This window comes from Somniosus microcephalus, chromosome 3, assembly GCF_052327205.1.
Source record: "Somniosus microcephalus isolate GS21.2 chromosome 3, FLI_Smic_1.0, whole genome shotgun sequence".
Lineage (NCBI taxonomy): Eukaryota > Metazoa > Chordata > Chondrichthyes > Squaliformes > Somniosidae > Somniosus > Somniosus microcephalus.
In genome coordinates this window covers 261366108-261382543 of record NC_140989.1, presented here as the reverse complement: position 1 = coordinate 261382543, position 16436 = coordinate 261366108, and the positions used below count along the sequence as shown (strand labels likewise).

General features: G+C 43.4%; 1 protein-coding gene across 5 annotated transcripts in view; it reads right to left on the bottom strand.

Moving 5' to 3' along the window:
• crb1 (crumbs cell polarity complex component 1) overlaps nucleotides 1-12190 on the bottom strand; it is a 176560-nt gene extending 164370 nt beyond the window's left edge. For 2 of the 5 annotated variants that reach the window (XR_015077644.1, XM_085982397.1), the window contains exon 1: nucleotides 11946-12189. Coding sequence is in view for 4 of the 5 variants with exons in the window: in XM_085982397.1 (XP_085838523.1) it covers nucleotides 11946-12024 (79 nt within the window). In the remaining variant the exon portion in view is untranslated. Of the gene's footprint in view, nucleotides 1-11945 lie in introns of all 5 variants that reach the window. The other 3 variants (XM_085982398.1, XM_085982395.1, XM_085982396.1) reach the window with 3 other exon arrangements.
• Between the last annotated feature and the right edge of the window lie 4246 nt (nucleotides 12191-16436).

The window sequence follows — 16436 nt, the reverse complement described above, 5'->3', positions numbered from 1 at the left end:
AGGGTAGTAATTCACCAATCCGAGGAATGACCTCAGTTGCGACACATTTTCAGGCACTGGAGCCTTAACTACCGCTTCAATTTTGTCAGGGGACTTATGTAACCCCTCTTCATCAATCACGTGGCCACAATACGATATCTGTTTCTTAAAAAACTCGCACTTGGGGCGATTGGCCCGTAGCCCATGTTCACGTAGTCTAGTGAGCACCTGCTCTAGGTTGGCAAGGTGTTCACTGTCATCTTCACCTGTCACTAGGATGTCGTCCAAGTAACACTGAGTCCCCGGAATTCCTTGCAGGACTTGTTCCATCACTCTTTGCCATATCGCCGGAGCTGATGCTACTCTGAATACCAGTCGATTATACTGGTAAAGACCTTTGTGAGTGTTTATCGTGAGATACTTCCATCTGCAAATATGCTTGTGCTAGGTCAATTTTTGTAAAACGCTTCCCTCCAGATAGTGAGGCGAAGATATCTTCTATCCTTGGAAGAGGATATTGTACTGTGTGAAGGACTGGGTTCACCGTCACCATGAAGTCCCCACAGATGCGAACCTTCCTTGGCTCCTCAGACTTATTGTTTAACGTTTTCTTCATGACAGGAATGATGGGTGTCGCCCAGTCGCTCCAGTCTACCTTAGACAACACGCCTGCCTTCTCCAGATTCTCCAGCTCTGCCTCGACGGCTGGGCGAATTGCATATGGTACCGGTCTTGCTTTGAAAAACTTGGGAATTGCATTCTCTTCTATTTTTATCGAGGCGGTTACGCCTTTAAGAGTGCCCAGTTCTTGTTGAAATACCTCTTTGGCGTTAGCTAAGATTGTTGACAATCGACCAGGAGTGACGTCGTCATCCTTTTTACCAGCCACCGTCAGTGCCTGAATGGCGTGCCAGTCTAAACTTATCTTTCTGATCCATTCACGTCCCAATAACGGTGGTCCACCACCTTGCAGTATGTAGAGATACAATTTCTGTATTTCCTTGCCGTTGTATTCGACAGGCACCCTTATTTTTCCTCTGGGGTACACTTTTTGCCCCGTATACGTCGTCAAGACAATGGATGTCTCTTTCAAGGGTATGTGTGAGTATAGCCACTCGTAGTCTCGTCGATTCATGATGGTTAGAGCTGATCCTGTATCCAATTTTGACTTGGGACCCTGCTATCGTGAGGGTGACCCAAATGGTTCGGTGATCCTCTTTTGCGATTACATTGTGAAGTTTGAGACAGCTTAGTCTCTTGTTCCCGGATTCACTATCGCTCATCTGGTCTTCGGAACTACTGTCCGTCATCTTTTGTACTTTCCTGTACGGTTCCTTAGTAGCCTTTTTGTTGTCGTTGGTCTTCTTCCCAGACCTGCAAACTCGTGCAATGTGTCCCATCTTTCTGCATTGCCTGCATATTTTGTCCTTGAACCAGCAGTCCTTCTGGTCATGGGTTGTTCTGCCGCAGCGATAACATTTTTCAAATCCCCGTGTCATTTCGTGGGTGCCGTATTCCTGTGGCTTTTGCTGTATTTCCGCAGCTCCCCTTGCTGCTGCTTCGTACGATACTGCCACGCTGAAAGCCTTATCTAGCATCAGCTCTTTCTCTGAGAGTAACATCTTCTGGGTTCCTTCACTCAGGAGTCCAGCTTGCGTAGTTCCATAAGGTAATCAGCATTGCTCTCGTCTTTATGCTGATTTCTCCTGTGGAATTTAAATCTTTCTGCTATCAGCAGCGGTGTATGATTTAGGTGTTCCTGTAGGATAGCAACAATTTCGTTAAAACTCTTCGCCTTCGGTTTGGTTGGAGTAATCAGGTCCCGCAATAGGCCGTACGTTCTTGCGCCCATTAAGTTTAGCAGTACCGATGCCTTTTTCTCATCAGCTACTTCGTTTGCCTTGCGATATACCTCGACTCTTTCTACATACGTGGTCCAGTCTTCTATTGCATTATCGAAGGCAGTGATATTGCCAGTCTTCGGCATCTTGGAAATCTAAGATGGCGCCTCCCGCACTTTGCCTTCTTCCCCGCTGGATTAAGATGGCGCCTCCCGCGCTTTCTGCCTTCTCTGCCATTGCTAGCGCTGTTGCTGGCGTTTTATGCCTTGATGGCGATGCCCTATGGTCTTCGCGCACTTCCCCCCGCGCTGCTGCTAACGCCACTCTCCACGGTTCCCGTGGCAAACTGCAGCTCCTCGCGGCTTTCTGCGCGTTTTATTTTTATTCTTTCCCCGTCGTCGGAACAACCCTGCGGGACTCTTGCCTCCCTCTTCTCAGGTCTGTATGCTGCCCGGCTTCGTAGCACCGGCCGCGCCCTGTGTGCTCCACCCTCTCTCTCCTCTTCCCGACAACGCTGCTCGGCCCCGTTGCAAAGCCACCCGCTCGAGCTCTAGACCGCCGCAGCCCAGGAAGGATCAGTGTGCTACCTGCCACCAGCCCGATTAGCTGAAGCACCATCGACAGGATAACCAAGCCCCGCTCTCGACAGCCTCTCCTGCAAATCTTCAACTCCGCTGACTCCGAGGCGGATGCCCACGGTCGACGCCCGTTTCTTCTGTTTCTTTCTTTTCTGGCCTCGACCTCTGATAACTTCGCTTCAGGGATGGATCCCCATGAGGTGGTGCAGACTGTAGGTAAGTTCATATCTGCTCGTCGCTAGTATTATGTCCGTGTATAATTGAGACACGAACTGCAGGAGTTGGTTATAACAGGTCTTTACTGAATGGAGGCAACCTGGAACTACTATGCAAATGTTACTACACAGGCTTATATACAGGGGTGGTCACTACTGGTACTGCAGTATACAGGGGCTGCAGAATATAGTTCCTTCTGCAAAGTACATACACTACACCTTTCCTGTGTTTAGAGGACCGAAAAATATCAGCTAAGAAGTTCTTTATCACGTGTATTGAGAGACGCGAGACTAGGGCCCGGAATTTGTAGTCAGGAGGACGACGAATGCTGTCAGTTCACCGTCATTCCGCCTTTGAAACTGACCGCAACTTCAGGATTTGGTGCAGGCGCATGCAGAAATCCTGAAGTTGTGGTCGGTCATTCACAGCTCCGACACCGGCTGCGCTGTGCCCCCACCGCCACCCCCCCCCCCACAGAGCTGGCAATCAGTGTAATCACCCAAATCAGAGAAACTGATGAAAACTCTTCTGCAGTAATTACGTTGTTAAATTCTGCACTAAAAGTTAGACCCAAAGCGATTAAATGTAACTGGGGTTTTAACAACATTGGCCCAGAAATTCAGGTCCCCACGGGTGAGTACACGCTGGGTACTCGTGTGTAGGCCCAACAAAAGTGCCGGTTTCGTGCATGCACTGCACATGCGCGGGAAACCGGAACTTTTGTTCCCTTGAAAGAAGGGGTTGACAGGTGGAACGCGTGCGCCGGAGAGGCAGCGTGTGTGTATCGAACTTACGTTTTTTTTGCAGGTTTCTCCAGGAGGGTAAGTCTCCAGCAGTTACACTTTTAAAAAGCAGACGCAAGGCCTGTTTTTAACAAGGTAAGTGGTGAATTAATTAAAATTAAAACATTTTTTCCACAGGTTTATTATTTTTAAATATTTTAAAGAAAGGTAAGTTTATTTTTAGCCCTGTTAGAAAATGTAATTATTTTTTTCAATTTTAAATTATTGTTTAAAATAGTTATTTCATGTAATTTATAGTTATTTTAAAAATGTGATTTAAAAAAAAAAAAATTATTTGAAGGTTTAGTGATGTTTTGGGGCTTATAGTATTTATAGGTTTGACAGCTCGTCCTGTCAAATTTATAAATGAAGCATTCCCTGCTACCATTGGCTCTCCATGGCCCACGTGATCCCAGGGGATGCTTCGGACTAACTGTACCTCTGGGATGCGCAAGCACTGCGCGCCGGCAGTTGGAGGAGGCCCAGGAGCGGAATCCCATGCGGGCCCACAGCACAATGGCCGGCGCGTTAGCTAAGTGCAGGTTGGAGGCTTGCACCCGCGGGAAGCCCCCGACCCGAATTTCTGGGCCAATATTACTGCTAAACAAATGTTAAGGGTCTGGAAAACTAATTTCAATTTTGTGCAGTTTGAAATTTGTCCATTTTAATAAATGTTAAATTTTTTATGAAACTTTGCAAAATAATTATTTTTTTTAAGTTTGTCTATCTTTATTTCAGGCTTGCCTTTTCTTCATGTGAGAGCCCCAATCTTTGTTTTGCTCTCTAACATTTTTAAACAGTTAGAATTTTAAGAGCTTACCCACTTCCTTGTTCACTGTAAGAATTCTGCTTTTTGATTGGCTGCTTAGACAGTCTGTTGACATCACAACAGTTCACACAAGGGGATCCCCATTAACTTCCATTAATTTGAATTGAAGGTCGGAAAAGCCGAAGTTCTCGACTCCAGGATTGCGAGATCCTTGTGCGAAGCGTGATTTGGGGTCAGCAGTGAATGCCTTTGCTTCGCTGCTGACTGCAAATTCCGGGCCAACCTATTTTTAAGCAAAATCTCTGATTTATCGTTTTCAAGTTTGTGAGTTCCTAAAAGCACCTCATTGGCACAATATGTTGCCAGGGTTGCCAACCCTCCAGGATTGCCCTGGAGTTTCCAGGAATTAAAGATTAATCTCCTGGATACTGCTGAGTAACCCAAGAGAAAATTTATAGGTGCATTAAAAAATTGTGTTTTTTTCAGTGAACACTTTTTCTGTTTATTAGTAATAAAAATATTAGAGATGGGAAGAAAGGCTGTTTGACTGGGCAGGGCGGGAGGAACGTGATGCAACCTCCAGGGATATGTCCAACTAGAGTTGGCAACCCTACACGTTGCACAAATGAGTTGTGTCACGAGTAGCAAGGCCACACTTTCTGGAGTGCACTCCCCCACAGGTTGAACTGCTGATCTCAACCAGGGGGCTGTCTGGGAGAGATGCCAGATGGTGGGTGATGCTTCCCTGGGGGCACGCTGGAGTAAGAAGAATCCAAGGGTAAGTTGACCTGTGCTATTTGGTGCTTCTCTTAGCGGCTGGGTCAAATGTTACACTGAAAGAGGCCTCTTGCAGGAATAATGATGTGAATGAACTGCAGAGGACCTGATGAGGAAAATAGGGAGGCAATTGAAATCATAAAGTTTAGAAATACTGTAAAAAGTTGAAGTTGTTTCTGGTTACAATAGAGCAACTGGAAAAGTCCTCTGGGTGTTTAAAGTTAATTCACTTTATACAAGACGTTGATTTAGAACTACTGTCCAGGAACATCAAGCACCTTTGTACATTTCAAAATGGGTGCTCATGATTCAAAATGTTTTAATGGAAAAGTTTAGTCTGAAATGATGCAATACATTTCATAGAAACAGGTCCAAAAGGTATAATAGCTTTTATTTGCTTTGTACAGTAGCCTTTTACAAATTCGAAGTGCAAATTTACAGAATGTAATTAATTTTAAAACATCTATTGCCAGAAAGTTGTGCTTTGGTTCGGAATATAATAAACTGGACACGTACTGATACTGTCAGTCTGGCTCAGGTTTAGGCACTGAGGTAATATGTACAGGTTTATTTGTATTCTGTACCTTTTTGAAGGACAAAGTTGCAGACAAAAAAAATGTATTTAATGATTTAAGTGATCATTTTATTGCAAGTAAATATTTACTACTTTGTTGTGATATGTTAATCTGTTGATCCAGTAAAAATTAGAAAATTCACGATCAATGCAATTGTTATCTTGGGGAAATGATCAGAGCAATGCTAGTTCACATGTAATATGTACAAATAAGCTTAAAAGTCTGTTGGTCTAATAGTTTTCGCAAAGGCTGAAATACATTTTAACCAACCACAGGGCATAGTGAGCAGATTAAAGCAAAGTAGTTGCTATGGGGGAGGAATTTTTCGGGGGGTCAGCAGTCGCGTTCAGTGGCGGGTCAGGTGGGAAAATAGTTTTTTTTTGACAGCGGGTTACTCAATCCGCCGCCACGTGCCTTTCCCAGATGTCGGGTCTATCAGCGCTGAATAGACCCGCAGCAGCAGGGGAGGCAATTCAGATCATTATGACCTTGTTAACAGCCCATTAAGAAGTATTTTGAGCTCACCTTTACATTTTATGAGGTCGCCCACAGGGTCCATGCTGCTCGGGGATCACGTCAGGTAAGCAGGTTGGGAGTTGTATGACCATGAAATCATCTCATTACTTGGACAGCTGCAAATGTGCTATAAAAGCTCCCATCTCACAGCTGTTCACTTTCCAAGCTCAGAAGCTGTTGCTTACTGCATTAAACTCTCTATCTAGTGTCACCTCATTGTAACAACCTTTCTCACCACTGATAGATCGCTTCTGCCATCTACTACATCAGCATCAGTGCCCTTGAAACTATCTCACCTTGGTCCTCAGAATCCCACCATAAACAGCCCCAATACCAGTAGTACCAGGCACACCAGCAGCACCAACAACACCACCAACCTTCTCCGCAATCAACTGATGCTGCACAGGACATAGAGCATCAGCACCCGACCACAGTGCTGTCCAAGAAGCCAGAGATGGCCTCACCATGGCCAGATTTGCTTCACTTGACGTTGTACACCTTGGCTGCCACATGATGCACCAGGTTGGCAGCACCCCACACCAACACCATAAAGCATTCCTACAATGTTTCCTACATTACAACAGTGACTACACTTCAAAAAGTACTTCATTGGCTGTAAAGCGCTTTGGGACATCCGGTAGTCGTGAAAGGCGCTATATAAATGCAAGTCTTTTTCTTTTTACAATGCCCAAGCCATTCCTTTCACACTCATGACCATTGCAGGTGGTACCGTTATGTCTCGCCATTCACTGCAACTCACTAAGCCACTTCCAAAGGTGCACACAGATCTGTCTGAGAATGCAAAGTGTTGAAAATAAAGGTTTCAATGTTTGACACCACATTAACAGAAACTTTACATGAACACTGAATAAAACACCCAAGTGCCTACCCTTGCGTGTTGTTCATTGGTATGATTGGACTTGGATGAGGGTGAGTGTGAGGGGTGGCTAGTAAGATGGGGAAGTGATAATGTAGATAGAGAGGGATGGGTGGAGGTGCAAGCTAAATTAGTGTGAGTAAGGATGTGCAGGAGTAGGGTAGGGAAGGCAGAGTGATGGGGATGTGATGAGTGGCACAGCAGGACGAGGTTGAGTGTGGCTTTGCAGTAACGTTTCGTGATCTACTGAGATCATTGGAAGATTTGCGCCACTGCAGCCTGGTCCTGCTGATGACATCCCTACTTTTGCCCTCCTGTGCAATGTGCAACCAGGCTGCGTTGGTCTCCTGGGGAGGTCTCTTCCGCCCATTGGAAGGGAGGAGAACCTCCCTACATGCTGTGACTCCCTCCATAAGCATTTGAAGGGAGTCATGGGAGAGCCTGGGTGCAGCTGTGCACCTCTGTGCAGTGCTTGTCAGTGTTTGCAGCACCTCAATGCTGTAGAGCACTGACAGCACAACTGTCAAAATCAATTTGCGCATGGTCCCTTTAAGGAAACCAGCTGATGATGCATCATCAAATGATGTCATCAGACCCGCTTCCTTCAATTGGCCGGCAAATGCGCTGGGCGGGCTTAACAAGCCCAATCAGGGGAAAATCATTTTGGACAATGGGCTGGTGCCAGCAGTGAGGCCGGGAGCTGCCATTGACATCGCCTGCCATTGACCTGCCGAGGTAGGGGAAATCACGACCCTCATGTCTTCTGCTAATCTATAAACCACTAAGTCAAGTTTTGGGGGACTTGTTTGTACTGAAGACATCTTGCTTATTTCCAAAAAGATTTTTGAGTTTATTCCCGAAAAGGCTTTTGACCTTGTGCTGATGTATTGTTGCAAATAGAATCATTGACCAAACTATAACTATTGAGCTGCACTTGAACTTTTTAATTATCCTTTCAAAGACTGAAGTTTAGAAGTCAAAAATTTAATATCAATTCATAACATTTTTAATTGAAACTGGATAAAAGACGATTGATTTACTTTGGATCAAATATCTTGGTTAAGTGAAGAGGGAATAGGAAATGAATATTTACATCCATTATTCTAGACAGTAACATTATTCTAGATAGCCGTGTTAAACTAAATGACAGTTTAATGTAGCGTTTATTTATATAGTTTCAGATAATCTTTATCCAAACAGTTTAAGAGCATCCCTAGTTTGTAGAAGTGAATAGGAACAGAAAATGCTAGAAATGCACAACAGATTCATCAGCATCTGAAATGAAAAATTCAAAACACTGTTCTAACAAATATGAAATGCGTATTTTCTCTTTTCAGATGCTAGCAGCCATGCTGTGGATTGCCAGTAATTTCAATTTTTTGAATTTGAAATTCCAGTTTGCATTTTTTTCTTTAGGTAGTGTAAGTATGTAATTTGAGTTACAGCTTCCAAATATTGAATTCATGACATGATTTTAACCCACACAACATGCCAGGGAGTTCATTTAAACTGCCAATTTGAATAAGTTGTGTTCCGATATATGGCTCCCACTGTTTTGATGACACCTGGGTCTAAATTTGTGCTAGTTTAGAAATTCAATAAACAAAGTCAGTCTTTCTGCACCTCCAGACAAAACTTCTCATTTGTTCATTTACTGTTTGTGCCTTTCCCTAAAGGCACAGTATAATTCACAGGTAATACATTTTGTTCATCGATTTACGTGCACACCATCAGTTTAGTATTTTCTTCCCTTTTGATTTATTTTTAGTGCCTCTATGCTCCAATCCAAAATCTCCTGTAGCAAAATAATGCTTCGGGTTGTTTGCAATGAAGTGACTTGATGATAAAGGTGAAAATTGGAAAGACGAGGGGAACATGAACATTTTCTTCTGAAGCAGTTGTAAATTTTTGCTTTGTGGGAAACTGTTCATAACTCATTGACTTTCTAAGATATTTGATAGCATTTTTAATTTGAACAAAGGTTACTTTAGAATAGAATATTTCTATTCCAAAACATTAACTTTTTGGATAATTTGCTGGTTCTTAGAGTAATTCTACAAAATTTATATGCCAGTTTTCATAAGTTTATTTAAATACAAAGTTCCAATTAGATAATGCAAAAACCTGGTTAAAGAACTTAAAATGATGGGAATAACTTATAGATTGGTGAGCATTTGAAAGAGAGAGATGGGCTAATGTTTCAGATAGATCCTTTCATCAGAACCTTTTGGCTATTAAAGTTAACTCATCTTCCCTTTTCAGACACTGATCAAACAATTGGCAATTCCATTATTGATAATTTCCAGCATTTTTTTTTCGTTTTTAACCTTCTTCCTTTCAGTGTCTGTTGAAGGCCAAGAAAGCAAGTATTTGAAATGAGAACTATGAACAGAAACATAAGGAAATTTTTGGTATAGTTAAAACATTTTAATCTATATTATATAGCTACTTGGATACATGATTGACTTCAAAATATGGCAAATTTAAAATCTATTGCTAAGTTTTGTGTTTTAATAAAAATGATCAAAAATTGGGTCTAATTCTCGTGGCGCACTTTAAGCAGATTACAAAGATTACAGGTTAACTCGTACAAATACCAAACATCTGCCAGTGATGAGTTTTGATTGAAGTTCCTCCTGTTATAACATTCAAACTTGAGCTTGGCATTTCGAGTACTCTGCACCTTGCTAACTATTGAGGGATTAGAGATAGCATCTTATTTATAGATCCTGGGATTGGACATAGAAGAAAATAAAAGTGGAAAATTGATGTGGGAGATGCAGACAGCAAAGACAAATCTTGAAAATAAGCGAAGAAAGGGAAAACACAGATGTAACAATGCAGTTGAGTTCAAACTGATGAAGGGACAGCAGAAGGTATGGCGCTAGGGAAATAAGGAGGAGGAACAGACAATAGAAGAAAGCAAAGAAGCAAGGTGAAACAGGAGAAGCCAGAAAGGAATATTTGAAAAATAATGAGAGAAAATGTAATAAAAATGAAAAGTAAGAAAGGGATAAAAAATAAAATGGGAAGTAAACATTTTGCACCAGAAAGGAAAAAGTGATTTGTTTCAGAAAGTTGCACCTGCCGACTAGAGAGAATTTCTTCAGAGCTTCTCCCTCTCCACCGCCAGAACATTGGTGGATGTTCACGGAAACACTGTTGCTTTCTGATGTCAGCAGTGACTCAGTGGGTAGTCCTCTGGCCTGAGTCAGGTTGTGGGTTCAAGTCCCGCTCAGGGACTTGAGCACAAATCCTAATCTGACACTCCAGTGCAGAGGGCTGCACTGTCAAACAGCTGTCCTTGGGATGAGATGTTCAATCCAGGCCCCACATGTACATGATCCCTTGGCACTATTTCAAAGAAGATAGGGGTGTTCTCCCTGGAGTCCTGGCCAATATTTATCCTTCAACCAACATCACTAAAACAGATTATCTAGTTATTATCACATCTTGTGGGACCTTGCCTCATTCCTTACATTGCAACAGTGACTGCACTTCAAAAAGTATTTCACTGGCTGTAAAGTACTTTGGGACGTCCTGAGGTTGTGAAAGGCGCTATAAAAATGCAAGACTTTATTTGATATCAGCCCAACTTCTGCTAAAGTTACGGTGTCGGAGTGGGAATAGCCCCGATAAAATTCCCGTACCTGGTGTGATTTTGTTTTCTTCCAAAATCACATTTCGTTAATGTAGGAAAGGCTCTTCCAGCTCTTAGTAAATGAACTCTCTAATAGTTGCTTGTAATTTAAGTACTTTGGAAAATAAATTGTTAAACTTAAAGAGGGGTAATGTGTCCATTTCTGGCCATGCGTTTAACCGTATTATTGCATATGTCATGAGAAATTATATCCGTCTGGCTCTGAAGAATCGAACTATTAGGCAAGTATTGCACTGGACTCAAGAACAAGGATCTGGCAGATAGTCAGATACTTCATAAGATAGTACTAACTTATTAAATCTGGAGCACAGAAATATTTTACGCCTAACTTTAGTTTTATGTCATTATTAGAAAGTTGATGCATAGGAGGCTTCTTTTGAAGAACTATTCAATTTGAAATGAACTTCTTTAAATACAGGATGCATACCAAACAGACCTCCTTCAATATGTCTACTTGCATTGTACAAACTTCCCTGCAACGAACATCGCAATCTTTGTCTCGTTTAGCAATAAATATAACTGGCACAAGAAATACTTTTTAACACCGTCCGTGGCCTCAAGCTCCTAAAGGCCAACTGGCAGCGAATTCAGGCAATCGGATCACATTATATAATGTAAATGAATCAAACTAACGGTCCACCAAGTTTTACCGTCATCTGTTACCTATTTTGTTTTAGACAATTCGACTACTCGGCGTAGAAAGGGCCGGGACAAAGCTATTACTGGATTTCTGTTTGGAAACCGACTATTTGATCTGCACAGCATAAGGTGACCCAGATTACACACACACTGTCGGCACAACCTACGCTAAATCCCGCAGTCTAATTGCAGCTGGCTTGTAAAGTCTCCAATTGATATTCAGATTAATTTGTCTGAATTCAAACTCCTCTTGGCCGAGCTGTGGCCGGAATAAAATGTTCTAACCCGCACAGACTCCAGCTATGCAAACGTTTTTCTTTAACATCCTATGGGGTTCAGAACTCAAGACCATTTCGCAATTGTCCACACGTAAACTGTCCCTAAAAACAAGTCTCTCCGATCTTTTGTTGTCTCCTGCTATCCATTCAGTCAGGCTCGGGCACGCTTCCAATCCGTCCTGGCTGAGATTTCAAATCCAATCTTAACTACACGCAAAATCGCACCATGAGCATCGCCTTCACTGTATATCAGAAGTTACATTGTTTACTAGTCTCGTGCGGCGTAATTGAAAGAACGTTTTAATCGTTTCACATTAAACGATGTTGTGAACTAATGTTGAAGAATTGGTCCGAAATTAACATTTCAAGACTCAAATTTGTTTAGATGTGCACAAATGAGAATAGGTCATGCAGAGTATTAGAAATACAGCAGTAAATATTACAGCAGGGGACTTACTTTGAGCAATGATGAACAGCAGCAAACGCAGGGAACGGACGGGCTTTGTACCCACTCTTGAAGTGTTACAGAAAGCCATGATTTTGAAAGGAAACCATCCTGCAGCTTTGGTAGATGTATGTGCAAGGTTTTAACCGCTCTGGGTGATCCCCACACCTCCGACGCTGTAACGCATCCAAGGAACAGGACTTGCTGAATGACATCTGCGCGCAGTTCTTTCAGGGGGCGATGCTGTGGAGCTGTCACTCCAGAGGCGGCAGTCACTACCTTCTTGGGAGTTTACGGCAAGGACTTGGGCGATTTTCCAAACCCGCTACAGATCTAAATGTTCATCGGACTGGAGTTTGCTCAAGCTTGCGATTTCTTTCCATAGTCTCTGTACTATTAAAATATGACCTAGAAAGCATCCCCTGTTTCTCCACGGTGCAATATAAATGTGACGAGGTAGAAAACGGTCAATTTAGCATATAACTTGTTGCTATGTTCCCCATAAACAGGAACCTTGTGTGTTTATATTGGTTACCCTTTAACCCCCCGACAGAGATGCTGTTCTGATGATCATGCAAATTTTGTTTAAAGCTATTTTGTATTGGAAGCTCCGCGTTATTAACGTTTGAGTACATAAATATTCTATAATTGCCTAAAGGCGGTTGAATAATGATGTTTAGTCGATGTAGAACTCCCGACTAATTAACTGTAAATAAACTCTAATTGCCTCAGTAAATTTAATCTATGATGCAATGGGATAGATAATCCAGACCACACCATCGCCACCAGAAAAATGGGATGTCTCAAATATTAGAACCAAATAAAAGACAACAGCCTGGAATTTGCGGTCAGTGGCGAAGCGAAGGCGTTCGCTGCTGTCCCGAAGTAAGCTTCGCACAAAGATCTCGCGATCTCTGTGTCGAGAATGTCAGGCTTTCTGATGTGTAGTTGAAATCAACGGAGTATAGTGGGAATCCCATAGTGCGAGCTACTGTGACATCAACAAGCTCTCAAGCAGCCAATCAAAACACAGAATTTTCACAGACAGCGAACAAGGAAGTGGGTAAGCTCTTAAACTTCTAACTTTTAAAAAATGTTAGCGAGCAGAACAAAGATTGGGGTTCTCACATGGGGAAAAGGCAAACCTGAAATAAAGATGAACAAACTAAAAAAATATATTTTTTAAAGTTTCTTAAATTTATTTTTTTATTAAAATAGATAAATTTCACTGCACAAAATTAAAATTAGTTTTTCAGGCCCATAATCTTTGTTTAGCAGTCAATATGCTGGCAAAACCCCAGTTGCACTAATTCCTTTGGGTCTAACTTTTAGTGGGGAATTTAACAGTGTAATTACTGCAGAAGAGCCGATGTTTTCATCAGTTTCCCTGATTTGGGTGATTTCACTGGTTGTTGGCTCTGGGGGTGAGGGTGATGCCAGCACAGCCAGTGTCGGAGCAGTGAATGATAGACCGCAACTTCAGGATTTCCGCATGCACCAAATCCCAAGTTGCAGTCAGTTTCAAAGGCAGAATGACGGCGACACTGCCAGTTCACCATCATCCAGACCGCAAATTCCAGGCCAAGGGAGAGTGAGTTTCTTCAGGAATAATCTTATCTTAAAGTTCAGATAGTGGTTATAGATTTCAGTTTGTTTCTTCCAATTACAGATGAAAAATGTCATTTGACCCATCTTACTTAACCCATCCAGAGAGATCCTAACATCTCCCCAATATAGTTTCTTAAATGGATTCCAACGATTTTCCTGCATTACTGTACCTGGAATTTAATTGGGCCTTTGATCTCTCTTTGTGTGAAGAAGAATTTATCAGTCCTAAAATGACCATTTACCAGTTTGAACCTGTGTCCCAGTCCTTATGACAACCTCAATTAGATTACAGTCTTGTAATCACTCCCAGTTAATCATTACTTGATATACAACAACTATCTACTTTGTGCTGTAGTTTACAAGTTCTGTGTTTCTTTCAGGATGTTAGCAGGAAAATTAAATAAACACAAAGCTAGTTACAAGGTGTTCTTCTAGTTCACTAGACTGGTTCCTGGGATGAGGGGATTGCCCTATGAGGAGAGATTGAGTAGACTAGACCTATATTCCTTAGAGTTTAGAAGAATGAGAGGTGATCCAATTGAAACATATAAAATTCTTAAGGGGCTTGACAGGGTTAATGCTGGGAAAATGTTCCCCCTGGCTGGGGAGTCTAGAACCAGGCTCGAAGGGCAAATTTTCTACTCCAGCTCCTATTTCTTCTGTTCTTCTGTTCTTCCTGAATTGATTGGGTTATTAAAAATTACAAAACCAATTATAGTCATGTGGCAGGGCCACCAAAGGACTCAGAGCGGTTGTACATAATTCCTTTAACAGCAATGTAGTTACTGTCTATGCCTGTACCTTTAATTATACTGTTTGACTGTATAATGTCTAGTTACCTTTACAGTGCGGTTTCAACGTGATGACGTCATGCCGTTAGTCAAGTGATGCCCCAATGGCAGGAAGAACGTGATAACGTCATGACGTCAGTCTTCTGACCAGAGGATCAGTCCTCGTGGAGCCCTCAAGGAGAGCAGACCTGTAGTTGATGTATTCCAGCAGTTTCCAGTTAAAACCTGTTTTGTTCCATTAAAGTTCATTGTTTTAATTGCCTGAGTTGAACTCAGTCTTTTTGATAGGAACCTCCATTCCTACATTGGTGACCCCAAATTCTACGAACAATTTTCGTGGAAGATTCATCATGGACACGAACGCCGTCATGCTGAAACTGCCACAGTTCTGGGAGCAACAACCAGACGCCTGGTTTATCCAGGCTGAAGCCCAGTTCGCCATTTGGAACATCGTCACGGATCAGACCCGTTATTATTACGTGGTCTCCGCCCTCGACAGTGCAACTGCATCACGGATCATCAGCCTCCTCGGTAGTCCTCCTACTGACAGCAAGTATGATGCGATTAAGGCGCGGTTGCTTCAGGTTTTCAGGCTCTCAAAGTCGGAGCGCGCTTGCCGGCTCATCACGCTGCCCGGCCTCGGGGACTCCAAACCGTCCGAGCTCACGAGCCAAGTGCTCACGCTCTTGGGTGCTGAACCGGAATGCTTCCTCTTCCGGGAGCTTTTCTTCTATCAAATGCCTGAACAGGTTCAGGCTGCCCTAGCCAGATCCGACATTACAGATTGCACCGAGCTTGCAGCCGAAGCCGATAAGATTTTCACGGTAACCCAGCAGTGCTGCGCGGCCATGAGGCACCCATCCCCCACAGACGCGGTCCCAGCTCCTCCTACAGCGGGCTGGTGCTCCTACCACACCCGTTTTGGCGCGAAAGCACAATGCTGCCGTTCCCCCTGCAGTTTTTCGCCCCCAAAAAAAAAACAACAAAGCGCCGGCGGCGTCCCTGGCGAAGGAGAAGTGGGTCTAATGGGCGCTTCACGGTGGTAATTGTAGTGTATGTACCTTTAAGAGGAACTATGTTTTTGAAGCCCCTGTATACTGTAGTACCAGTAGTGACCACTCGGGTATATAAGCCTGTGTAGCGTCTTGTGTAGTTAGTTCACCTCCAGACTTTGTTCAGTAAACACTTGTTAAATCAACTCCTGCATTCCATGTCTCCGTTAACACATGGATCTAACAGTGGCGATGAGTTAGAAATGAACTTACCTGCAATTCGGCAGCACCTCAAGGGGATCGATTCCTCAGATGAAGGTCGAAGCCAGAAGCAAGAAAAAAAAAATAACTCGAAGAAACTCGAAAACGAGGGCCAGGCTTGGTCTCCAGTCTGTGGTTTCCCCAGCTAAACGGGCTGGTGGCAGGTAGTGCACTGATCCTTCCTGGGCTGCGGCGGGCTAGAGCTCGATCGGGTGGCTCTGCAACGGGGCCGGGCAGCGAGTCGGGAAGCAGAAGCAAAGAGAGAGAGAGAGGGTGGAGCACTCTGGGCGCGGTCGGCGTTCGGACCGAGCAGAGGGAGGGGAAAGTCCCAGAGGGTCTGCTCCACGACGGGAACGGTTCTCCAAGTAACGGAGAAACTATTGAGGCGCTATAATAAAAAAAGTCGCAGAGGGTCCGCTCCACGACGGGAATGGTTCTTCAATTACGGAGAGAATATTAAAGCGATATATAAAAAAAAAAGAAATACCGCGAAAAGCTGCAGGTCACAACGGGAACTGCGGAGAACAGCGTTGGCAGCGGCGGGAAAGCGCGGGAGGCGCCATCTTAACTCGGCGGGGAAGAAAGAAAAGTGCGGGAGGCGCCATTTTGATCCATCGGGGATGGAGTAAAAGCGCGGGAAGCGCCATTTTAGATTTTCAAGATGCCGAAGACTGGCAATATTACTGCTTTCGATAGTGATATAGAAGATTGGACCACATATGTGGAAAGAGTGGAGGTATATTGCAAGGCGAATGAAGTAGCGGATGATAAAAAGGCATCGGTACTTCTAAATCTGATGGGCGCAAGGACATACGGGCTGTTACGAAACTTGATCACTCCAGCCAAACTGA